Raw genomic sequence first — 26,284 nt, 5'->3', positions numbered from 1 at the left:
AATTTTAGTACATGATACAATATGCAAATGAAACAAGGGTAGATAGAGTCACCTTGACAAATTCTGTCACACATTCCAAGAAATTAAGAGGTCTTTTGACAGATGTGCAAGAGAAGTAGAAAGCATGAACAGATTATTAAAATAAATTTAAGAAAGCATACAACAAATACTGTTACCTTTTAGCACCTGGCAAGTCTTGGGACCTACTGCTGGCACTGTTTTAAGATCCTGCTGCTGGGAAACAATTTCTACCCCTATGTCACATTTGTTTAGGCAAGTGCCTTCCCTTCTGCCTCCCTCTTCTACTCACTATGCTTTTCCCTACTTCCTACTGAACCCAACCAATGAGGGAGGGCCATGTCAACTTCACAGCTGACCAACCAGGTAAGTCACCCATATCTTTGCAGCAAAAAAGGAATCAAAATTACTGAAGTCCTGAAGGAAAAAAAAAAAAAAGCAAGTAACAAAAAGCCAAAAGCCACATATTTTCCAGTGACAGACAGGTAGGTGATGACTTAGTATTGCTATGCTGGTGGATGCCTGCCCTAGATGAGCTACGGCTGGCTAATTCCAAGGAAAACAAAACCAAAAAGCACACCAACCAAAACTGCAGCCTGTTCAACTTTCTTGCTTGTCGTTTTTCTTCCTATACAAAGTAGCATAAAATTAATGGGGACTACAGCAAGGAAGAAGTTAGCGAAGACATAAATTTTGATAATTGCACTTCCAATATTGCATTCACCTTAAAAAACACTCAATGTATTTCAAAAAATCTATTGTTTCATACACTGACTTCAGTTGCATGCTAGTTACTCATATTTGAGATAGAAAGGATGTTTATGACTACCAATGCCAGCTAATGCCAACACAAATAATAAAAAAAACCTGACAACGCCCATTTATTTAACATAAAACCAACTCAAAATTCAAGAACAAAGCCCTATCTAACAATCCAAAACACATGTAAAAGATCCTGCACCTGCATCGGGGCAACCTGCAGTATCAATACAGGCTGGGCGATGAAGGGATTAAGAGCAGCCCTGTGGAGAAGGAATTGGGGGTACTGGTAGATGAAAAGCTGGACATGAGCTGGCAATGTGCTCTCACAGCCCAGAAGGCCAGCTGTATCCTGGTCTGCATCAAAAGAAACATGGCCAGCAGGTTGAGGGAGGTGATTCTGCCCCTCTACTCTGCTCTGGTGAAACCCCACCTGGAGTACTGCATCCAGCTCTGGGGTCCTCAGTACAAGAGGGACATAGACCTGTTGGAGTGGGTCCAGAAGAGGGCCACAAAAATGATCAGAGGGGTGGAACACCTCTCCTATGAGGACAGGCTGAGAGAGTTGGGTTGTTTAACCTGGAGAAGAGAAGGCTCCAGGGAGACCTTATTGTGGCCTTTCAGTACATAAAGGAGGCTTATAAGACATACGGGGACAGACTTTTTAATAGGGCCAGAAGCAACAGGACAAGGGGTAATGGTTTTAAACTAAAAGCGGGTAGATTCAGACTAGATGTAAGGAAGAACTGTTTTACAATGAGGGTGGTGAAACACTAGCATGGGTTGCCCAGAGAGGTGGTAGATGCCCCATCCCTGCAAACATTCAAGGTTAGGCTGGATGGAGCTCTGAGCAACCTGATCAAGTTGTAAATGATGTAAAACCCTCATTGCAGGAGGGTTGGATTAGATGACCTTTAAAGGTCCCTTCCGACCCAAACTATTCTATGATTTAAAATTAATTTCAGGAAATAACTTCTGAGGTCTCAAAAAGCAAGTGTTAAAGCAACCAAAATGAAATTATTTCTGCAAAAGAACTGATTACATAAAGTTAACTATAATAAGGAACTATTCTTGGCAAGTTACACACACTCTTGAAATTAATAACCAGATCAGTAGTTATAGGCAATGCAATCTGATAGGACATCCTGGACTCCTGAAGAATTTATACCTGTTTCACAGTTAAAAAATGCGCATGGAGGCAAGAAAGATGTGAAGAGGACAGGAGGATTAGTTCCCTTTGGTTATATGTTAACAGAACAAAAGAGGAGAGAAAAGCAGTTATCTTCTAGGCTCTTCGTTGGGTTTATTTGAGTTACCACGTTACTGAAGCTCTATGTATTACTCTACTCCCAGCCCTGGCTACCCTGACAGAAAGTTTTAACTCTATACCTTTCTCCGCCACTTTTTTCCCCTTCCCCTTATCATGCTATCTTACCTTGGCAACGAACGTACTTTCAGAGACTTTCTAAACACCTTTACCAACCTAATTCAAAGCATTGCAGGTAGAAAGCCAACCCCGATGACTACTAAAAAACAGCTAGGCCTGACTGTATCAGTTGCAGGCAGACACAAGCACACTCAGCTGTTAATACCCTACAGTACCACAGCTGCAGTTTAGAACTGTTCCTTCTGTTTCAGGGGGAGGAGAATAAATATTTTTCTCTAGAAGACCATCAGAAAGGTATGAAGCTGTCTGTCAGGACTGCTATTTTATCTATCCCTCACTAGAAAGAGAGAAGCTGAACCTAAAAGGAAAAGAAGTCTGGAAAAATAAGATAGAAATACCGTACCATTTTAATTCAGGATATTAATTGTTTAGCAACACAGAACATGCACCAGGAGCACAAAAACATATCAGTGAGCTACTGCTTTGCTAAACTGTATATTTCTGCTCTATCGTGTTATGTCTGTATAGCATAGCCTCCTGACTTCCAGATCACCACCAGCAGGCACTGTAACAACCCATCAAGCCAAACGGAGCAAGCACAAATGACACTTACGCAGTCCCACCGTGTCATGTTTGCCATTATCATTTCTGTTTGGTTGCACTAGTGGAGCAAATGAAACAGCAAGGATATTTTTACTTTCCCACGTGTTCTGTCCCGTTCTCAAGATTTGTGTTAGCTGCATAAAAACAAAACCAAAATAAACTGGTGGTTACATTTTTGTCATACTCAGTACTATTCAGATTTCTGTTCAAACACACTGCTATTCTGATTTGCTTCAAAATTGATTTATAAAGGCTGTTTTATGAACAGAAAGGACTTTCACATTCCTTGAAGTATTACTTGGTCACTAGAGTACAGAATAAGGCTCTTTGGCAATGGGAAGAGATGCAGCTGGAAAATTAAGGCCCAAGGCAAGTTTTGCTTTTTCTGATTTTTCCAAGAGATCACAGAATACTTTAGATTGGAAGCAACCTCTGGAGTCCTACCTCCTGCTTGAACAAAACCAACTTCAAAGTTAAATCAGGCAACTCAGAAGCTTTTCCAATGAAGTTAAAGAAAGATCTCCTAGGACTGAGATTTCCCAACCTGACTAGGCAACCTGCTGTAGTGTTCAACCACTTTCATTATGAAAATTGTTTTCCCTATACGTAGGCAGAATGCTCCCTTGCTGCCATTTGTAGCATTCTTCTTTCAGGTTGCTGTTCACCTGTAAGGTTCCAACTCAGGAATTAAATGTTCCCTTAGCTGTTTCTTTGCAGACTAGATTAACCCAGATCTTTCAGCTGCTCCTTATACTTTAAGTGGTCTAGCCCCCTAACCATTTGTATATAAAGGTAGAACTATTCATGGTTTTAATGTTGCTTTCAAATTGTGACTACTTTTAAGTTGGATTCCATCAATTTCAACTGACAGTATCTTAGTCCAATAAATATTGAAAAAAATATTTATGGAACTAATTCATGCAGGCTATGTTTAAATCACTTTGGTATTCTGAGAAAGCAGATCCAAAAAGAATGATCACTTTATGTAAGATAAAGTAATTAGCATGTTTATCAATAAGCATTTTAGTAATTATCTGTATTTAGGAGGACATCAACTTAAGTCACATAATCTTTCTCAATTTCCCTATTAGTAAAACAGGGAGAATAATACTTACCTTTGTAAAGCCTTTTGAGATCTAAGGATGAAAAGTGATAAAAGTGCCAAGTATTATTAAAATAATACACCTGTCTGGAAAACTTTTAATCTAACATTGAAAAGCAACACTGAAAACTGCTGGAAATAAGTAATATTTTTTCCTTCATTTTTTTCCTCCCCTTATAATGCCCCACTAATCACAGCTATTTCATATTTCCCTGAAATAAATTCTCTTGGTTTAGGAAAGCGGTTTCTTTGTTTTGAAGTACTGACTGAAAACGTCTGTGTGACAGGGAGATTTCAAAGCAGTTCTGGGACTGGTATAATACACTGAAAATACTACGAATGGAGTTCTAGTTTCACTGAAGACACAGTTTTGCCACAGACTTTGTTGGAAGCAGGATACTGATGCCTTCCTACAAGCTTAAGGGAAAAAAGTTCAAGACTTCATTAGAAAGATTAATATCTGCTTAACTGCAGCAATACACTGAATCAAGATATCATTACTGGAACATTAACTTAGTCAAATATACATTTGAAAGCATTCCTTAAATTATATATTTCTCATACTAAAAGATAAAAAGGGGAAATTGTCACTAAGTCACCTGATCTTCTATAGGCATTACTAAAATGCCTCCAACTTTCAATAAAATTTTCATGTAGTTTTCATGGTCTTTCTGGACTCCAGCTCCACAGTAAATCCGGTCATATTGATGACTGTCTGAGGCTATTTCCAAACAATTACCAACCACAAAGGCAGGTTCACAGAACTCAAATCTAAGGGGAAGGAAAAAAAAAAAAGAGACATTTCAAATTAGGATTTTTAAGAAAAGCCAGTCCAGATGAAGACAGAAAAACATTTTTCGTATCTTTGCTTATGTAATGAAAAAACATTAGCATACATACTTTAAAAGTCTGTATTATGGCAATACTACTTCAAAAATAATCTGTTTTTTTCTGTCACATCAGGGACCACCAAAGAAAAATTCTTAAGCAGTTATAATTATGTATTATGCAAAATTGTAAAAGGCCTCAAAGCATTAACAGACTTCCTAACTGCAAGCAAACAGATTTGTCTAAAGAAACCTTATGAGCCATACAATAGAAGTGCCTTTAAAACAGTATATTTATCAACAATGTGTGATAGCCAGGCTGTTGAATAAATATTGAAACAGTTCATTGCCTGATAGCCTTCCTCCATTTTTTTAAAAATTAAGCTTTTAAAAGACTCATTTTCCTCTACCTCCCAATTTTCCACCTTGAGCTCAATCCACTTTTCCCCAAAAAAGGAATTTAATGGAAATGTCTCTCATTTTTTGACCACACAAAGCAAGGGAAAAAAAAAGATTAATTATCTCAGAAGCATCTGTTCTAATTTTCATCAGCAAACGAAAGTTATACAACTGCTTTTAAGTGGACCTAAATTTACAACAGAAGTTGCAAGGACTGTTAAGTACTCTTTGTCACTGCATAAAATACTGAAGGAAAGACGTACAGGATAGAGCTTTATTACCAAAACTGCATATATTCTCCATGACACTAATATTTTCTGACATTTTTCACATCTCTGCAGCACCTCAGTGTTTGAGCTGTTAATGCCAAAATAAATGTAGTTTACCTTTTTGTAAAAAATTCCTTCAGCAAATAACTTTACATTTTCCCCAAGCACTTTAAAATTAAGAGGAGAGGTTACACAGTTGCTCATAGAAAGGATTTATGATTTCCTTTGAAAAAAAAAAATTAAGTAAAGCCCAACACCTTGTTGCATGAAGTAGTTCATAAACTCCATCCAGCAGTATTAAAATCCAATGCATCTCAAACTTCATCCAGAAGGAATGAATTTTTCTAAAAACTTCAAATACATGCAGCCATTTTATGAACTTTACAGCTAACTGTCATTGGAAAAGAATTTTTTTTAACTTGGCTAGCAGTAGCAAATCCCAGTACAACACCTGACAACATTCAAATCAGTATTTCTTCAGTTACAGTGAAGCTTGGCAGCTTTCACTGCTTAGGGATGCTGCCTGTAAGGCTTGGCTGACTTTCCCATCTACAGCACTGCCATTAACAAATGAGAATTCTATTAAACTGAAGTTTTTCCTTCATATTTTTTCCCCAAGATGGGATGCTTGATCTTGAAAATAATGCAATGCTTCCTTCTTTGACTAGCCACAGACATATCCCAGAATCCTCTACCAACTACTGCATAGTGCCCTCATGCTGTATGTGGCCAATAGTCTATAATGTTGTTTCCTCATCCAAATCCAGAGGAAAAACTGAAAGCTACAAACAAGACTGGTAGATTAGAAAGAAAAAAGGGAGATGGAGGGGGAGTGGGGAACAACTGCCTTGTTGCACACAACTGGGTAGCTAGCCCAGCCTGAACTGTGATTGAAATAACTTCAGATTAACACGGAAGTATCTAGAAATACATTAAGCAAGGTTTAATGCTGGGAAGAAAATGAAACCCAAGGCACTGACCACTTTGGTGAAGAAGCGATCTCACTTCATAAACACTTGGACTATCATGTATTTTTCTACATTCAGTAAAGGTCTATCAGGCAGTTCACGCTATAGTTTTAATTTCATGTTGCCTACAGTTTAAGTCAAGCATCACCACATCAATTTAATTTGAAAGTTTGAGCAAAATACCTTTGTGGGCTTCAAAAGTACAATAGGAAGGGGTGGGGGGCAGGCAGGGAGAGAGGGAATATGGTACTTTTCTAAAATATAGTTTTGCATCTTGAGACAGCCCCTGGTTAGTTTTACAAAAATGAAGACAGCTTGCCTGCCTAACCTGGCAACTTTCACAATGTCTTCTGATCTTCTCAGAACGCTCCTCTAAAAGCTGACAAGCTTATTACCAGATACTCCTAAACTGCTTCCTCCACTAGAAACCACCCTAAAGCTCATGAAGCCACTGGTCACACCCTCTTAAAACAAGTGGGAACACCAAACTCTCCAAGGAAGCGAAAATACAAGACAAAAAACCCCACAAAACATTACAAAATACTCTATACATGAGCTGTGGATGAAAATCCACAGTGGTCTTACAAATACAGCAAAAGCTGAAAAGAATGTCTCATTTAGCTCCACAGCTTGCAACCAGGAGGGCACAAAGTGCACAATGAAGACACAAAAGCAACCTCCTGTTACACCTCTAAGAATGAGATGGGTTAAGCACTAGAGACCAACTCTGTATACAGGCACTTTAAATTGGCTGGACTGTGCTCTACATTATTAGCACAGTTTCATGGAGACACGAAGCTTATGACCAAAACAGCTAGTTATTTGTTAGTCCATTTACTTCAAAAAATATCTTCTTCCTCCACATAACTTCAGTTAGTTTTCACCCAATTTATCAACAGCAGGAGTTTCCTGAAAGGCTAATTTCCCACAGCAAACCTGAACACTGTATGGATTAGGGTACATGTAATTCCTTAAGACATCTCTGTAGTCCATGTCAGATGAAAAACAAGGGGCTCTACTCAGCTCACCTGGCCATGCAACGGTAACACCCAGCTGGCCTGCACTGGTATGCGAGCTGCCCACTCCAACATAGGCAGTTCAAGAATTGCCACATTTGGCTTCCTGTTACCCACAAAGCTAAATAAAAATAGGTGGAAGAAATGGGTGGAAAAGGTTATGAACTGTCTCTGGTCACGGCAACATGCGAGTTCAAAGGCCAACCCTCTTCATTCGTGCTTCCCACCGAACCAACTGGCTTCGTGTGTTATGGTTTGAGCAAAAATACCAGAAATAGAGGCATACAGAGTTCATAGAGTATTATGGGCTTTTCAAACCTAGTTAAGTTGTGCAACAGTGAAACTTTTTCCTCCACACTCCCATGTAAAGTAAACCTCCCTAGTGATGCTGACTCCTTCCCCACTCCCTGAATCTTCAGCTGATTCCATTTTCATAAAGATACACGCACCTCTGAATCAGAAAGAGCTGATAAATGCATGTACCACTTTCTTTTATTTATCTAATCCAGTAATTTGTGATGACTTTCTAACAGAGACTAAGGTATAACTTTGAGAATTTGTTCTACTAACTTGCCGAAATAATTTTCAAAATAAGCACAGTACAGTTTTACTGAAGCACAAAAGACTCCATCATTTGATAAGGAAATGATCTAAAACTTAAATACAAAGGTTCTGCAAATACAAGGGTGTACACGATTTTAAGAATACCTACCAACAGCATAACAAGCTTGTGAGTCTTAACAGTATGAAAGTAGTATCAACCACATTGTTTTAGAATGGAACTTGACCTCAAACCCGAATTCTTTTAGTCCTAATTGTCACTATATCCAACATGTTGATTTTATTCCTGTTGCTTTTGGGATATCAAAATATATCAGATATTCAATTTCCTTCTGTATTACACGGAGCCTTTTTTAATGACACTGCTGAAAATAAATGGTTTATTGCTTTAACATGCAGTACTGACAATCACATAAGCTAGCTATCAAGATCAGGTAGTATTTCACTTAAATTTTTTTTTTTAGTTACTGAGTTGAAATGGAACTAAGAAATGCCAAGTGTTCACCTCTACCAAATGGCCAGAGTGGCCTTACAGAGCATTATATAGGTAGCATGGAAAAAAACCTCTTATTTCATACATCAGATGTCAAAAAAAGGGAAAAAATAAAGTGCTGTAACAATCTAGAGAAGTTTTAATCACATTCAGCTCTTCAGCTGAATCTCGTATCTTGATTACGAGAACCAACAGCCAAAAGAACACAAATTAAGAGTTCCCATTATAGATAACATAGCAACAGAAAATTTCTGTTTAAACGAGCACTTGTCATAGGATAAATTTAAGCACACACAGATCATTTTTAGCAATGGCCCAAGATAATCAAGCAGTTTCAAGCACGTAAAACATCTGTTGACCTGATTCTGTCCTTCCATCTTTCGCATTTTTGTCATCTGTCCCTCAAGGATGGGTGTTTCAAGTTCATCCTCAACACAGCCACAGTACTTTTATTCCAGCTGAACATAAAAAAATTTCTGCAGAATTTAAAGTGCATTTCTGTCTTTGCTGCAGCAACATAAGAAAATTATCAAGTACTGCCCATGAAAACTATCAATTAGTGCCCATGTTCTTTCAAGTAAGATGCCCCATAGCTATCAACACAATGAAGTATTATTATTGTAATAAAATGAATATCCATTAAAAAAATTATAGCAAAGAACTAATATTAAAGTTTGTTGCTCTTGTATCCATATCCACCAATCTAGTATTTGTGTGATAGCAAGATATTAATTAAAAAAATTAAGAGAGCATAGTACAATAACCTACTCTAATAGCAAGGGTGTGTTTGTGGGTTTTTTGTTTGTTTTTTTTTTTTTTTACAACGGGATTCATCAGTTGGTCCTACCATAACACCCACCCACAGAACCTACCCTTTAATTACTTCCAACTCTCAAGATGTACAGGATGCTTCTTACGCTAAGCTCGTCTACCTATACAACTTTCATGAATGCAGGATGCTATCTTGATGTCTCTTGAAGATGAAACTAGGTGCAAGCAGGCATGATTTTTTTTTAAAGTGGTGTACATACTTGATTCTTTAAAAAGGAACAAGTTCAGTAAAATTGGGGAGAAAAATCAAGTACTTTGAAAGAAAAGCAACTTTCAACATCCACAGCCTCGTGTTTGAAGAAAACAGTAAAACATGTTACAACATGCTTTAGAAAAAGCAATATGGAGGAACCACTTAAACTACTTACACCTCTCTTTCACCAGGAGAAAAATTAGTTAGTTCTTAAACCCAGCATTACTCAAGCCACATTTTACACCTCTCAACTACTACACTGATACCAGGATATCATCTAACAGTACACTTCTGCTTATCCCTGTATTTACTAACAACACTCATATCTCCACTTGCTGTTCACAGCCCCTACAGAAAGAAAACCCATTTCGGTGTGAATTTAGTATACTGTTTTCCCATTCACACCCATTTCCTTTAGTCAACTCAAACCCTCCAAACAGTCGGAAATATCATTCAGTACCATCAAGCTGCTCCCAGTAATTCCCCTCTAATAGGAAATTTATTTAAATTTAAATTTAGGACACAAAAGACTACTCTTCAACTTTAATGATGTATAAGAAAAGGCTGGCAAGTTGTTAACACTTGCAGTGATGCTACATTGGAACAAAGAATTCAAAAGCATTGCAGGGCAAATTTCATGTATAACTTCATAAAAAAAACAAACAAAAAACCGAAAAACAACCCAGGTTTTAATACATATTCCAAACACAATAGTAAATCCAGCATAAGAACTCATGAAATTAGCTTTGTATCCAAGTTCCCTTAAACAAATACGTTAATAACCAGACATTGAAATCAATCTGCAAAACGTATAGATTCTGAAAACATATGATAAAGCATTAAACTATTTTTACTACTGTGACAAGGAAATAACACTCACTTTTGTCCTACACTAATATACTGTTGTCCTAATTCTAATCTACTGCTGACCATATTTTCAGCAAAAGGACCCCTCAGGATAGGGGAAAAAACAAGGAGGGGGGATGGGGGGAGATCAGTTAAAAAAAAAAATCTGTTCTGGCAGATTTGTTCAGAAGTTTCTTACTCTTTTCACCAACAAAAAAACCCCAGGCCTATCTTTGCAAAACACAGCTACAGCAACTGAAAAAGAAGTGTTTCCTGTGGTTATTTTAAGACACAGACTGCAAAGCTACAAATAATTTAATCTAGGAAGTTCTGGCTCCTTTGCCCATTCGCATTAAAAAGACAATACTCAGAGCTTCTCCTATGTCAAACATAAGAATTTCATCAATCAGTAATCTTATTCCAAGCACTCCTAGAACCTGTTTAAACACCACTGCATTCACTGAAAGAAACCTTGAAGAAGCTTTCAGATCATTTAGTCAATTTTTCAAGTTTTCAACTGACATAAAACTTATCTTCTTCGAAAACCACAGATGAAGGACAACACTCACATGGCTTTTTGTGATATAACACAACACAAAAACATGCAACAGAATAATGAAATACTTTCCGATTTCTATGCCTCATTAGCTTTTCTCATTTTACTTGACTGCAAAAGTGCTTTAGAACTAGTATCAATCAGATTTAAAGGTACTTCTTATATATTGCAGGAAGAAGTTTTCCCATTTGTTTCTCAAGAAATACTTCCCATGTTATATCTTGTCAGTGATGTCCATTTAAGATTAAACCACTAGCTAAGAAACTTAAAACCTGCATCGGTTAATATAGGAAAATTTTTAAAGAATGCCAATTCTTTTCCTATTAAGTAAGCCAAGAGCAGGGCAGCAAGATGCCAAGTTCTTTCCACCTTTTTTTTTTTTTTGTATTTTTTCTCCATTGTTCATTCCATCTCGTTTAAGCATTTTTTCAAGGTCTCTGTACTAGTCTTTGGTTCATGTATAAGTGCATATTCGTTGATTGTTAGCATGTTTTGTTGAAAAGTTACACACACTTTCCCTGCTATTAGTATTATTTGTGAGACCTTCTGTATGTACATTACAAACATTAGAATAAACAGAAACAAATAAAAATATTAAATCCTTGAAAACAAAATCTACAATGACAACTTGAGTCCCTTGCATCCAGTTACAGTAATAGTAATTTTAATCAGCATTAGAGTAACAGCCAAAAGTGATGCTGGTAGAATTTCTATTCTGTAATTTCGTTTTGAACATTTTTTCAGCTTCCAGGCAATGCTGTGGGACAGTGAGAAACCTGTGTTTCTACTTTGCTTGTATTTGTCATCTCCATTTTTTAATAAACTTGTCCTGGTTCTTCTATTATATGACCTTTGGTATCTTGTTTATAATTTCTGATATTCATCTCATCAGTTTCACTGAAGTAGGGGAAAGCACAGTACTCAATTATTTCTGAAGAAAAATCCAAACACTGGTTCTTAAAAATATGTATGACTAACCTCACTCTCCCTTCAACACTGGTTTACAAAATTTAAACTTCATTATGTACTATTTCTAAACTTTGGAGGTAAAATGAAGAATTATATTGAGGGAATAATTATTATGAATTCCACAGTGAGTTTTAAGAAAAGTGGACAGAAATAGTGAGGCGAGAAAAAATTCCTGTCACTTCAGTTTATTGTCAGGGTCCTAATACAGCTATAGATAGAAGTCTGGAAAACAACTTATCTGTTTACAAAAACAGAAGAGTATTTGCTTTCTTTTTTTACTGAAGCAGAAAAATGGTTTTATAGGTTGAAATTGTCATATTTTATACTGCGGGTGTTTGTGAAGCAACAGATTTTATAGAAACCATGCACTGAGCACAAACGTTCTAAACTTGAAGCAACAGGAGATTTCCAAAGAAAGGCAGTGTCCACCATGGGATTTATTTATTTATTTCTAAAAGATATTTTATATGTGGTTCTGAGAGGGCAAGAATATGTATTTCTGCAACTATCAAATACTTGAAAAATGCAAGTTTAGTTTGTACCTAGGTAAGCGTAGATTCAGTTCTCATTTTTGAAGCCTTCTGGTTTATGAGATGTAGGATTAGAAATGGTATTTCTCTGATATCTCTAAATGAAAAAGGGCTATTCCAAAAGCCTATTTTCCTTTCCTTTTTGTTTAACATAACCTCTGGCATCAAAGAATCCCACTGGAATTCTTGTAGTCCCTGTGTTGTTTTGGTTAGATTAAACCTCAACAAGAATTCATTCACCACTAAAAAAACCCATCATGTACACTATTTGAAATTAAGACTAAGTAATCAGTAAGATTTAAACTGAGAAAGCCACCAGTGAGTTTTTGAGACAGTTTGCTTTTCCTGCTCTAGAGCAATCATTGACCAGCTGCACAGGCAGGAAGGAGTTTCTTTTCTTTGTGCATATACAAGGAACTTTCCATTTCAAATCTGCTTTAATGAAAAGAAAGTGAGCCTTCAGAGTCCTAGCAGGAACACTGAATTTCAATGAAGACAAATAAATATTCTGCTGGAAGATTAAGCTTGCTATTTTTCAATGCCAACACAATCTACTACAGGACTTCAGGAAGAAGTTTCACCCATAACAGTTATCTCAGAAGTAGTACTAGGGTTCTTGTCACTTACCATTGAAGTGGTTTCTTTTGATCCTGAGAAGGGTTGGTGATTTTCTTTCACAGCAGGGACTTCACCAGCTTACCCAGGTTTGGTTTTTGATAGGGTGCTAGAAGATGGGCAACCTAGCCTTGCCCTGTGGCTCTCTCTCCGAGCTGGATATTCTAGGTCTAGAAGTTGACTGGGAGCAGAAAAGACAACACATTCCCCTTCAATAAACAGGTGAAGCGGGGCCTGGTACTTGCACATATGTGTTTTAGATAGAGCCTTCTTAAGGAATGATTTTTTCCCCTTAATTGGCATGCATTCCCTGAAGGTTTTAAGAACGAGAGAGCCTTACACATATTTATGACTCAGACAGAGAACTTTTAGTCTATACCTAAAATCTTTGCACCTCAACCACGACAACACTTTCAGATGCTTTCAGATGGCACTTCTTTGCTTCTACTAGAAAACATATGTTGTCAAGTAAAATCAAGGCACCATTTTACCTCTCAGAAGGAACAACTCCACCTCTTAGAGGAAAACTATTTTTATAGATTGGTGGGATATGGATACAGATACAAGTGATTACTGCAATTATTTCTTTCTGAAACAGATACCTGAAAAGCTTTTCCTCTGATGAACAGTTCAAGAGGCCAAAATTGAAGAGAAGCCCATCTACCAGAGGTAGACAACCCTCCTTTGAGGCAGACAGAGTGTCTCAAATCCTTCTGGACATCCTATTTTTACATTGCTTCCAGTCTTTGGTCAAGCATCTACCCCAATCATAGAACAGTAAGGTTTTAATTACATTTCAACAACATTCTTATCAGGAATCAAGAAAAAAGTTGTATTATACCACACAACACTGGATCATTCTCCCATAAAAATGACATCAAAGCAATATCCCATCTTGCTTTACCAGGCAAAACCCCACCTAAATCATCATGACCCATCTCCATGCAAAAGTCAGATGCAAAGATAATGGCCTATTGCTCCAAGTGAAGAACACCACAAAGTTACAAAGTGTTTATTTAGGATCCAGGCTGAAGCTCTCCAAGTACCTACCCGTAAGGTTAAACCCCTCCTTTTTGTTTCAGAAGGAGAGTGGTTAAAATATTTAGACCGAAGAACATTATACACTACAGAAAAAAAAACGCAAGGAAGCGGCAATGCAAAGTTTCACAGAATTCCCCATCCGCAAAACTTCATTACTGCCAGGAAAACGGATCGTGGTCTCTGTGCTCCTTCTGTTCCCTGCATGCCTTGTTAGAGGCTGCTGGCAAGTGTAAGGTATTGTTCCCCTGTAACATGCACACATCCACTCAATTAGCTTCATTCATATCAGTCTGCCACATAAAATCTATTTTCAAACAGTAAGGATGCCTGCTAGGTATACCCCAGTGTTCAACAGTAGATAAGACACCGCACACCTGTTTCTTCAGTGGTCTTTCATCTGAATACTAAGCTGACCAAATCAGTAGTTAAGTTCAGATGCCACAGTCCACACAATTTTGGGTAAATATATTTCACTGATAAATGAAGATGCAGGAAAAAATTACTAAAACAAGAATCAAAACCAGACTTACTGTCCCAGAGCAGATTACTTTGAGAGGCAGATTAAAATTCAAGACAAACTGTATAAATTCGCTTATATTAGAAAAAAGAATATCGAAGGATCCCATCACAGAAAACCCCACGCACCATCTTCATTAACTACATTAAAATACAGAGTATTTACAAAGAAAGCAGATAACCAGAATCAGCTATGCAGACAAGTTACAAACCCCCCCATAAAACACAAAATCTAACCAGCCAATCGGTATCATATCAGCTGCAGTGCAGCTATTACTAAGTATATTTGTATCAAAAAGGACTTTCATAGAAGTGTAATTTTTGTTAGGTTGGTGAGGAGGGTGTTTCTGTAGTCACTGCTTAGCATTTTACTGTTGTGAGGAAAAGCTGGATTGTTAAACAACATGTGCCAAGATATAATATACAAGTTAGTGATAAACTTTAGATCGTAATTCACCAACTTACTTTTTCCCCTCATTGGAATAACACTGTATAACTAAAGATCAATTTAACTATCATTGTAAATAGCACACAACATTTATAACACTGTTCCCAGAGTTGATCTTTGCTGAATTACGGGAAAATACACCTCTTCTTCTTTAAGAATATTTAGGTCACTTACTACATCATTACTTATTTCCTTCAAACACAATATACATACAACGCTCACATTCACTTATGCCAAGTTTAGCAACTTTTTTTTTTCCCCAGTTCTTGCACATTTTAAAGTGTAAAGCCCAGTGTTCTGATATTCATTTACATAAATATCCTGATCAGATTTTGTTTAAATGATAATAACATTTCCTTGCTACCCTTTCACTCAATTTCTCTTAATTTCTGTACATAAACATATCACCAGATTGGAAAGATATTTCAATCAAAACCAGCTTTTTGTATGTCTGAGTACACACACCTACAGGAATGAAGGAATACAAGTATGCGCAGGAATTGATTAGCTGGCAGGTACATCTAACTTAATAGAGCCACTAATGCAATATTAGTAATCATCACAAGTGACCACATTTCACACACATTTTTTAAGACAGATTATATAAAGTGCACCATAAAGTTCTAGACTGAATCTATTTTTATTTGTCCTGGCTTCTGTATCTATTAACCTCAGCTAACATTAAGTTCTTGTATTAAAATTAAGACAGCAGTAATGAAACATACATATTTCTTCTTACATAATTTTATTTATTCTAATGGGGAAACGTAGTACTAAAAAAATCACCTAGTCAATATAAGTACAGAATTGAATTCAGATACAGGTAACACTAGGATGATACCTTAAACTTAACTTTATACTCTAAGAGCCTGGCTCTTAGGAGCAGAAGGAGGAAGGCCTGTGATCAGACCAGAGCTCCAGAAGTTTGGGGTATGGAAAAAAGTGGATTGAGCTCCAGCCATCATAACCAAGAGCATGGCAGTTCATAAGGCACATTACAACAAAGGTAAAGAATAGAAAGAATTTTCTCTGCTGCCTGCTGGGGAAGAGAAGAGGCATACGACATGCAATTCTTAGGCTACTCTTACAATTCAAAAGCTTTTCTGCATTTCCAGAAGCTACCTTGTAATCACTGTTGGAGAACTCATTGCCTGTACGGAAAAAAGCCTGTACAGAGACTAGCCCTAGCTAGAACCTTGTTTTCACTTTCATGGAGGCAGGTAGGTCCAAGATCCAGATTCTTATGGGCCAACTTAAAACTAGTAATAAAAAACTTGAGTAGGTAGAACCAATAAGGTTCAAAGCCCTGTAACCCAGAAGTACACCAGTAAAAATGAGTGCTGTATGAGCACAGATGAATACTCCTAAGTCCATCTCTTCAGGTAACAAACATGAGGACAATCAGATAAATTTACTCATGTATAGATCAACAGTGGTACATTTGAAAAAAGTTAATGCTGTACAGAAAGATGATGTCCAGTTATATAACAAAAACTGACTTAATGGATACAAATTACTCTATACATGCAGACAAGACACCTTCATATCATGTCATTCTCTAAGTACGTATGTATATATGCACGTACATGCACATACATACATGAGCGTGTGTACGTATACACACCGCCAAAATGCAGGGAAATCAACTTTGGTTAAGTATTACACAGCAGGAATATTCCCACAGTTTTAAAGCGTGCTTTCTTAAGCCTTAACTTACCTCATGAACTAGTGTCACAAACTGGCAGTTTTATGTTTTGCTTGTGTGATGCCATTCTTTTCCCCTCCCTAAACTTGTAAGCAATGACGCGCTCAGTTTAAAAACAAAAATGTTGCTGCAAAGTGAACTAGACAAATGAGATACTTACTTATCAAAGCTATCACTATATTTTATGAAGCTTTCCAATTTTTCCTTGGCATATTCTACCACATCTGAATGAAGCTCTATTCCATGATTTATCCCAAAAGGTCCTGTAAATAAAAACAGCAGGGTGGTTTTTTTTTTTTCTATACGCACAGCACAACCATATGGAACAGCATTATACCTTTCATCTGTGAAAGCACTAACATCACATAAAAACAGAAGTCTCCCTCCCAACACTGCTAGACAAAGTTATTTTTTTGCATCTGCATTACCAATGCTTAAGAAGGTAAAAGGCCAAAGGATCAATGGAAGAACAGCGACAGATCTGTAGCAAAACAATTTTATAGAATGAATTTTCTTCATAAGCATGCAGAAAAAAATTAATATGACTACACTTAAGTCAGTCTGAGCAACTTCTTTTTCAACACAGTATCTAGTTGGAATACAACAATTTCAAATTATGATTTAGTCTGTATTTTGTTACTTAAATTTTGAAAAGTTTTCTTATAGCAAAATTGTCAGCTTTTGACAATTCAGAAATTGGGGTATTATATCCCTTAGCCACATCTGCTCTTCTATTTTGCAGGTTCCAAAATCAGAAGTCTGCTCCTGATTGACTTATGTAATAATTAATTTCCATCTAGAACATTGAAACTGACCACATGTTATGTTCATTCATCACAACCCCATCACAGTTGCAACACTGCTTTCCTGTAATCAAATCCAAGTATATTTCCAAGTCAATTTGTGTGCCAAAAGTTAATGCTATTTTTCAGGAACAAGAAGAAATCATGAGACAGTATTATGAGGATTATCCACATCAGGAAGGAATCTGAATCAGATAGTCACATTTGCTGTGGGGATTCTATATTTAACATGCACGCATAGCCCAGGGACTTTAGTCATTGGAGCATAGAATTGGAAAAGGGAGAGGGAAGGGGAAGAAGGGAAAGTAAACATCAATAAGATTAGACAAAACTTATATTTATATCCTCTACTGCATTCTAAATCTTTCCTAAATATTTAGCTCAAAGATGTTACTCCAATGAAACAGAATTCAATTTGTCTTTTCTAGGACACCAATTAACAAAACAGACCTACGAAAAAAGGTTTCGTTTTACTGCAACAAAAAAAATAGTATATGCCACTAAGCTGATTAATAATTGCAATTCTTAACATAGTTTAGAACATTTTCTACTAGGTGAAATAAAACCAATTCAATAGTTTACCATAGGTAGTGCTTGTAAGACCTCTCTGATGGCAGGCAAGAGGTAGGTAAATCATCCAAGGGATGTTCTTACAACTTGTGAAAATATGTACCTCCTGTTGACACTCATACCTACTGTAAATTTAGTTTATTACCTATCACATTAAGAAAAGCATTAGCATAGGCAATCCCTTCCTAGTTGTTTAATTATTTAATGTTCCCTTGCACAGTAATATGCTATGATGTTTCTAAGCAGTGTAGTTACAGTTCTACAGCATGCAGCAGCATCCAAGGTATGTTTTAATTAAAAATTAATTGCCGTTCCTTTAACCTCATAATTTAAAGTAAATTAAAAATGCATTGACATCATGTCCCAAAATTCACATACACATTTCTTTCAACACTCAATTTTGAAAAACAAAGAACTAAAAAAACCTGTGTCAGTTGTTCCAACAGCTTGAAATTAGATCTACGAATGCAAGACACCACATCATGATACAACATAGTATTCATAATTTGAACAAAAATACGAGAAACATTCTATTCTTTCATCAGGAAAGTCACAGCTGTATATTTAAGCAAAGAGTCAGCCATTCTAAAAATGTGAAACCAACTTCTCCGTTACTCTCGAAAGTCAACAGGCCTCTTTCAGCATTATGAGCTAGCAATTCCATCATCTAGTCTGAACTAGATTTACCTTTTAATGGTACCAACAACAGTTAATTTAATCTCTATGGAGTGGGGTTTTTTGTCAGAAAATTACTTCTGTTTAATTTTCTTTGTTAAAGCAGCTATTCCCTGGTTTAAAGCAAACACTAAAAAAAGGATGATTAGATGTAACTAGCAATTTTATCAAAGGGAGCAGGGTAAGAAAATAAAGGCACACAAATTGTATTTATACCTTCCATGCCTCAGCTAGCACTCAAACCACACTACAACACTAAGCAGACTTTAGAGACTGGGTACAGCACTACAGAAACATAGAAAGTCTGCTTCTGTAAGTAGCTGAGCAGTCACTGCTCCAGGCTCCTCAGCCCCGCTAGAAAAGTATCAGCACCTGAGCTGGCTCTGTGGGAACATCTGCACTGTAACCATGCTCCTCAGAGGGGCTGTCAGCCAATCTCACCCTCTGTAGAGGACAAGTCTTTTCCTCTTCAATGTCTTCAACTTCACATATAATATTCTGAAGGACAGGAATTCTGCTTGATAAGGAGAGCGTTCTCTAAGGAGCATTCAACAGCCAATCAACAGCCACCAAAATAGATTAGATAAATACACAGATACAAGTGCAATATACATAAACCACTATTTCTTTTTTTAAACATTAAGAAAGAGTAATGTAATAACAAAGCTTTCCACAAGGCAGAGAAATAAATAAATACCATTACTCACTACCCTGAGCAAACATTTTAGAGAAAAAATGCTGCAATATTTACTAATTGTTTTAATACTGAAATAGAATGCTGAACTTATTACAATCCAATTAAAATTATCTACTCTCTTAAACAGAAACATTCTTGAAAAGGGCAAAGCAAGACTCTAACAGAGTAGATATCTTTTTTTCTATTTTTACCTGTGAATGAACATAATTCCTGTTTCCACAAGAGAACAGTGGAATTTGTTGAATTTATTGGTATTAACTGGAACAAAGGACACTGCCGGAGATGCCAACAAATGACGTTTGCTATGTATTATTAGGGATAATTTCTGCTCTTTAATAAATAAGAACAGATGACAGAAAGTAACTAATTGAGAATTAACAAACCAATTCTTCACACCTCTGTTGCGTATATAAGTAAATAAATGCAAAAATCTGTATATTACCTGTCACCAAGGTTTCTGCAACCAAGGAAATATGATAACTCCATGTAATACAGTCAATAAAATTATATCTATTAAAACTACATACTAAAATAAATGAAGTTATTTCACATAATGAAATTCATTTGCAAAAAAAAAAATTATTTGTTGGTACACATGCTCTGTATTCTAAATATTGGGGAGGAGGGTAGAATTAAAGCATTTTTCTCTCTAAGGTAGGTTTTAAAATTTAAATGTAGACAGCAGTATTTCATTCCATCTTTTTTCCATACAGGAAATGCATTTGAAAACAGAAGAAAAAGCAGTGCTAACCTGTTACAATAGTTTTAAAAACCTACAGACCTGCAGTACTTCACCTTATCAGTCTACATCGCAAAACTTTCTCACTACTAAAATGATTAAATAAATGTATTTTTAAATTGTTTGCATGCTGATAGAGATTTATTTTTCAATTAAGTTTCTTCAAGAGTCATTAGCCTTCACAATTTACATTTTTCTTCCCATAAACTGAAGATCAAAACAGTAACCTAGAGTAAGGGCACAAACATGGTGCAAATGCAGACTAAAATTTTTAACAAACAAACAAACAAAAATTTTAAACAAACAAAAATTGTTCCTCTATCCCTTTTCCTTTTGAGGAACAAAAGGACTGTTTCATTTCAAATGAGAATTTTAGACTACAGAAAGGCAAGCAGGAACAATTGCCTCTTTCAAAGCACTCCATGAAATGTCACTGAACAGCAGTGTCAGTGCACAGCTTGTAGATAACATACAATATTTTAACAACACATCTCAAACACCCAGTCTTAAGTATAGTACTGTCATTTTTAAAGTAGTAAAGTTTTACAGGGCTTGCATAATCTTCTAAAAATATGCAGAAACACTACATTAAAATAAAAACGTTCAAGTTACCTAATATTAATCCCACCATTGTACTCAAGTATCCGGTTCCACTACCCAGATTTAGAAAAGATAATCCAGGCTGAAGCTTCAGTGCTTCCATGACTTCAGAATAAATGCAAGGTGCTGACAAGTGTATATTTCCATGCTTCCATGCCAAGTCTTTATAAGCATTGTCCCTGTATCCTTCCAGATAATAATCACCACGATCAATTGCTCTGAAGGCTTGCTCCACACTCTCAGTGCGAATGTACTGAGCTTCTTTCAAGTTATCAATTAAGTCATCATTGTCTTCTCCAGCACTCACAGCTCCTCCCATGCTGAATTTCTATGATAATTCAATTAGTTTGCAAAATACATTAGGAGGAGAATTTTCCCAAAAACGTAAGTATGTAATAGTTTCTCAGTTCTTCTTTCAGAAGCACATCACAAACGAATCCTGGAAAACAGATATGTTTACATAACTTGAGTTTCAAAAGAGAAACAAATCAACAACTATTAGAGGGTGATGAAATACTGTTAGTATTGGATCGCTTTACAAAAGCGGAACTATTAAGACACAGGACAGCTAGTATTTAATCAAAATTCTACCCTTCAGATTTTAACTCAATCCAATGTTTTTCAGCTTAGCTTTAATACGTCAACATGGGCTGCCTACATTAGCAAGCAATACAGCTTAAGTGTTTACACAGACACTGAAAACAGTGCTAAGAATCATATATCTTTGGGGCAACAGCAACTGCCTTTGGACTAGCTCTAGTCCCATTCTGAGAACTGAATGTCCAAGAGCAGTTGGAGCATGTACGAAGTTAGTTACATTTGAAAGGAACCGGATTTACATGCTCGGAAATCACCCCGCAGTGAGAGAGAAAGCCAGGTGAGTGGTGATGTCCAGGAGATGTTCCTCAGATGTTCACTATTGAGTTGAACCAAAACACCAGTGCAGACACAACCACACATTGCTCTGTTCTGAATTCAGCACAGGAAACCCCTCTGAGCATCTGAGCTCCTCCTAATGCCTCCCATATTCACTAGAGTATGAATTCCTTAAGTACCTAGAAGTCTTCAACAGCTTGCTGGCTCTTAAGTGACTAGCAAGTTTCATGAATTCTACACAGCGTATTAACTTCAAGATAATTCCTTCAGATCTGTATTTTATCTGCAGTTATTACATTATTAATCACTAAACTCATAAAATCCGTATGTTTACATTTTTAATGTTGCATGAATTACCAGTAAAATAGCAACAGAAGACTGGAAGAAAGGAAAACAAAAAAGTTTAATCCACTACTTCTAGATGACTAGAGTACCCATAATGAGCTAGTTATTAACATTAATTACAAAGTCAGCTTAGATAGCCAAAAGAAGAAAAAGACCATCATGAATCCTGGTGCATGTTCTAGGTAACCTAGTTAACAGAGGGGGAAGGAAAAAAAAAAAAAAGACGACATACTCACTCCTGACTTTAATTGCATTGCTGAGTATCACCTTTTAAAAAATTCCACCTGCCTCTTCAAACAAGCATATTTCATTGGGTATTCTTTTCAAAATTATGAATGTAATCCTTTATCTGAGAATACTCCAACACAATCCAGCAAATTCCTGTTTTGTACATGCCTATTTGTGCAAATTCGTGAGTCAGGAATTCACAAACACAATCCAGATGCCCAAGGTCATTTAAGTTATCAGAATGAAGCTGGTTCCTAAGTTTACATTGTGGGATCACTGCAACACAATTTTTATGGTTAAACACTTCAAGTGAAGAACCTTCTTAGAACACTAATGAATCCTTTCCCATATGTTTAACGGGTCTCTGTCAAAACAATACTAGTAAACCTTTCCATAAAACCAAACGGAAATGTCCAGAAACTACAACTTCATGTTTTGCATTTCCCCCCCATTGCACCATTAAACAAAGACTTTTAGAGCTTGAACCATTTTCCTGAAGGATTAAACTGCAGACAGCAACGATTCTGAACTAAAGCACTGAAACATCCTTGCAAATGCAAAAAAATGTGCTCACATGCTGGACTGTAGCCCAATGAGTAGATTCACTTTTCTGAACACCAAGCTCAGAATCAAAAAGAGTACTAAAGCTATTAAGTATCAGTTCTGACCAGGAAGGACATCTATAAAGATGCACATAATACTAAATAAGGGAAAACTATGATTAAACTTCAAAATTTGTTTTGGCCTGCTATTTTCTTCTTGCTTTAAAAGTTTCTACAGTATCCAACACCAAAATTGTACAATTCTTATCCCTCCCCTGTCTAGATGGCCATCGCAAAACAGTCTTCCAACAAAGGAAACCTGTCAGTCAGAATTGAAAATGGAAATGAGAAGTGTTTCCTTATCTTTGTCTTGCATTAATTTACATAAAACACCAGATCACTAATAAAGATGAATAACCATATAGTACCAGTGCAAATATATACAGCTAGGTTTAAAATTTCAAGCACACAAGCTCAAATTACCACATAAGACAGTAACAATGCTTCTCCTTAACTACAAATATACTTAAAAAAAGAAGGGGGAGGGGGGACAGAATGCTCAGGGCTGCTAGAGCCCTGGTAAAATCATGGGTGAAATGATGATTGTTCACCACTCAGCTCTGTACTTCTGTCTGAAGCAAAACCAATTCTCACCGACTTCCTGGGGTAGAAAGAGGTAAAAAGTCACCAGGCACAATTATCAGCAGGAAAACCTTTGGTAGAAGTAGAAAAACTGCACTTCTCAACATCCTAGTGTTCCAGAGCTAAGTAAATAGAGCTATGTGTGCTAAATAGCACAGGAACGTCCCTTTCTATTTGTGAAAAAACTAAGGGACAATTTAGACAGGAAATGTGGCACTTGAGGCAGGATTTTTTATTTAAGTAAAAAATAGTTTGTAAAAATATTCCAGCCCTGCTCGCTTGTCTGCACTTGCATCACACCTGAAAGTTCAATGAACTACTGAATCAAATGACAATTAACTAAGTTCAATAATCTACAGTGACTAAACCAATAGTTTTTGCCATCCCTTCACCCTAAAAAGTTCATTACTGTCTTGAGATGTTTGGAAATAATTTTAACTACAAAGTAAACGTAAGAACTGGGTTTCTTGAAGACTAATGCAGCTGCTACATTCATGAAACAGAACTAGCACTTCCAGCCCTACCTGCAGAGTGCATTCACCACCTCGCACCGGCAGATGGAGAACTTCAACTATCTACGCTCAACTGGCGAGCAGGCAAATAAACAAACCGCTCAGATGGAAAAAGGCTATTCTTCCAACCTAAAGCTTTATCGTTTGCCTTAAAAAGTCTTCACTAGTTTCACATAAAATTTCTTTCCCGTAAATAGCATTTGCTAATTTCAATATAATCATTACGCTAAAACAGACTTAATTTCTTCAGGTATTTTGTAATTTCATATTCTTGGTATTATCTAACAGCTAAAGTTACTGTAGTATCACAAGATTTTTCTACTGATGACACCCACTAAGCGTTTCACCTTCATTATCACGCAGAATCTCAAAGGCAAGAACAGAAAAGGTCTGGTACACACCATGACATTGTGGGAAGCAGGGGAGAAAACGGGAGAGTTAAGAATGGGACGCTTACGCAGCAGAACAGAGAGGCTGGCTGGAAGTGTGGTTGAAGGTTGTGTCTTATTCTAGATACATTGCCCCGGATTTAGAAAGTGACATTAGGTAGAGACAGTGATATTGCTTGCTTTTTAGATACCTTGCTTTTCATTTGCTTTCATTAATCAACTATAGTGCTCTACTCTGGCCTCTACAGCTATAGGTAAGCAAAAATGCTACTCAAGTGGAAAGTATTTTTGTTAAAAAAACAAAAAACATCCTAGGAAGTTAAAGAAATAAATCTTTTCATGAAGAGTGACCTCTTGTGCTGCAGAAAAATATTTTTTGATATTTCACTTCCCTCCAATGCTTTTATGTTTGCAAGCTTTTATCTTATGGAAGTAAAATGACTTGCTTCTAACTGAGGCAATACATGTGTGAAGTCAGATACGTAACACAAAAGAGAACACCTCACAAGCTCTTTTAGCACATCTGGAGAAAAAGGGCGAGTTAGTCAAAGCTTCCTCGTGACAGCTGACCCAGGACCAAGATAGAGACAGTAGAGCATATTATGATGAAACTTTCTACATAGCTGCAAAGCTCACAGAAAGCATCCCATGAAGCACACCAATACCTAAACTGAAACACACACAGTTCACAAAAAGCACGAGAAGCATTCTGATGCCCATTACACCAAGATGCATAGAAATTTCAGAAGAAAGCAGAAGGGTGCATTGCATTAACAAAATGCAGCAATTGCCTTAGCCTTAGTAATCTTTGGAATACAGAAGCCACCAGAATTTCTAGTTTAGGATTTAAAAGTTCAATATAGTCTTGAATAAGAAAGGTCATTCACTGACTAAAATCAACTACAATTAAAAAAACCTGTTTCTCATTCCACACTACTGATAAATTTATTTTTAGAAGTTAAAACACTTTAAATTCACATTAGTTATATTCTCAATAAAAATAAAATGTCAACACACTTTCCAATTTCTGTAAAAATCCACACAACCGTATCACAACACCTCTGACCTGTTTCTGACATAACTTATAACTAATTTTGGTGGAATTCCTTATCATAAATAATTTCTGACTTTTTAAAAATATTGTCACATTAGTTGAACAGGTGGGTTTGGGCTATGTGAATCTAAGAAGTGCTGACAATTTGAGTTCATTTTAATTCTTCATCAGGAGTCAGCTGTTAAGTTTCCCCAAAAAGGAATATCCTGTGACTGGTGATAGGAAGGAATTAACCACAAATGCACACAAAGGCTTGAAACACTTCAGTCCATTTAACAGTTTCAGTTTACTCGTGGCAGAAGTCAGCAACTCTCATCAGCAGAGGTTTAAAGTTTCCCAGGCCACCAACTAAGTGTTGGACCTACTTCTGTTTAGACTCAATTTGTGCCACTCCTGCAGCCATAATGAACTCAAGATCATGTTTTGCCTGTCCTTGTCCCGTCCAGCAACTCCTGCAACAAAAGGACTCCATTTTTAGTTTAGCTTCCCCTTTCCTCCCAAGTATTGTAACAGCACCGCACAAGAGGAAATTCAACTCCAAACTACAGAGCTGAGTCTAAGATTTCAGCAGGACCTTTTGAATAAACAGAATGACTGATTACTATCTGAAAGGACAAGAGAAATTTTAACATTAGCTTCACCAAGCAAAGGCTGGAGAAAACCAATATATGAACTGTGTGCTGGAGGTAATTGTAGTAGGTGACTACAAAAATCAGAATAAACTGTGGAACACAGAGGTATTTCAAAATGAAGTCTTTACAGACATTTTTTAAACTTTTACACATATGCCTTGCTGCTAAACTGCTACTAAAGGTAAGAAAAAGTCTAAATGCTTTGGAAAAGTAGGTGCTACTTGACCTGCCTTCTCTTCCACAGCTGTTTGTTTTGTCATTCTGAATAGTTTAAAAAGAAGGAAAACTGTTGTTTTCAGAGTATAGTAACATACTACTTGGTGCATTA

At 36.6% G+C, this 26,284-nt stretch overlaps 1 protein-coding gene across 10 annotated transcripts in view; it reads right to left on the bottom strand.

The window, feature by feature from the left end:
• Positions 1-26,284, bottom strand: part of PCMTD1 (protein-L-isoaspartate (D-aspartate) O-methyltransferase domain containing 1) — a 44,113-nt gene that overhangs the window by 2,782 nt on the left and 15,047 nt on the right. For 5 of the 10 annotated variants that reach the window (XM_087753480.1, XM_087753472.1, XM_087753490.1 and 2 more), the window contains 5 exons: positions 20,749-21,175; positions 16,813-16,915; positions 4,469-4,640; positions 3,883-3,903; positions 2,778-2,901 (listed from right to left, as the gene is read on the bottom strand). In XM_087753480.1, coding sequence (XP_087609606.1) covers positions 2,778-2,901; positions 3,883-3,903; positions 4,469-4,640; positions 16,813-16,915; positions 20,749-21,055 — 727 coding nt within the window. In that variant the 5' untranslated portion in view covers positions 21,056-21,175. Of the gene's footprint in view, positions 1-2,777; positions 2,902-3,882; positions 3,904-4,468; positions 4,641-16,812; positions 16,916-19,072; positions 19,092-20,748; positions 21,176-26,284 lie in introns of those variants that run through there. The other 5 variants (XM_087753525.1, XM_087753544.1, XM_087753534.1 and 2 more) reach the window with 4 other exon arrangements.

Source organism: Nipponia nippon, unplaced genomic scaffold, assembly GCF_047370975.1.
Source record: "Nipponia nippon isolate SJK-2023a ecotype South Korea unplaced genomic scaffold, ASM4737097v1 scaffold_1, whole genome shotgun sequence".
Taxonomy (NCBI): Eukaryota; Metazoa; Chordata; class Aves; order Pelecaniformes; family Threskiornithidae; genus Nipponia; species Nipponia nippon.
The sequence above is the reverse complement of the archived record's forward strand: the minus strand, read 5'-3'. Positions and strand labels throughout refer to the sequence as shown.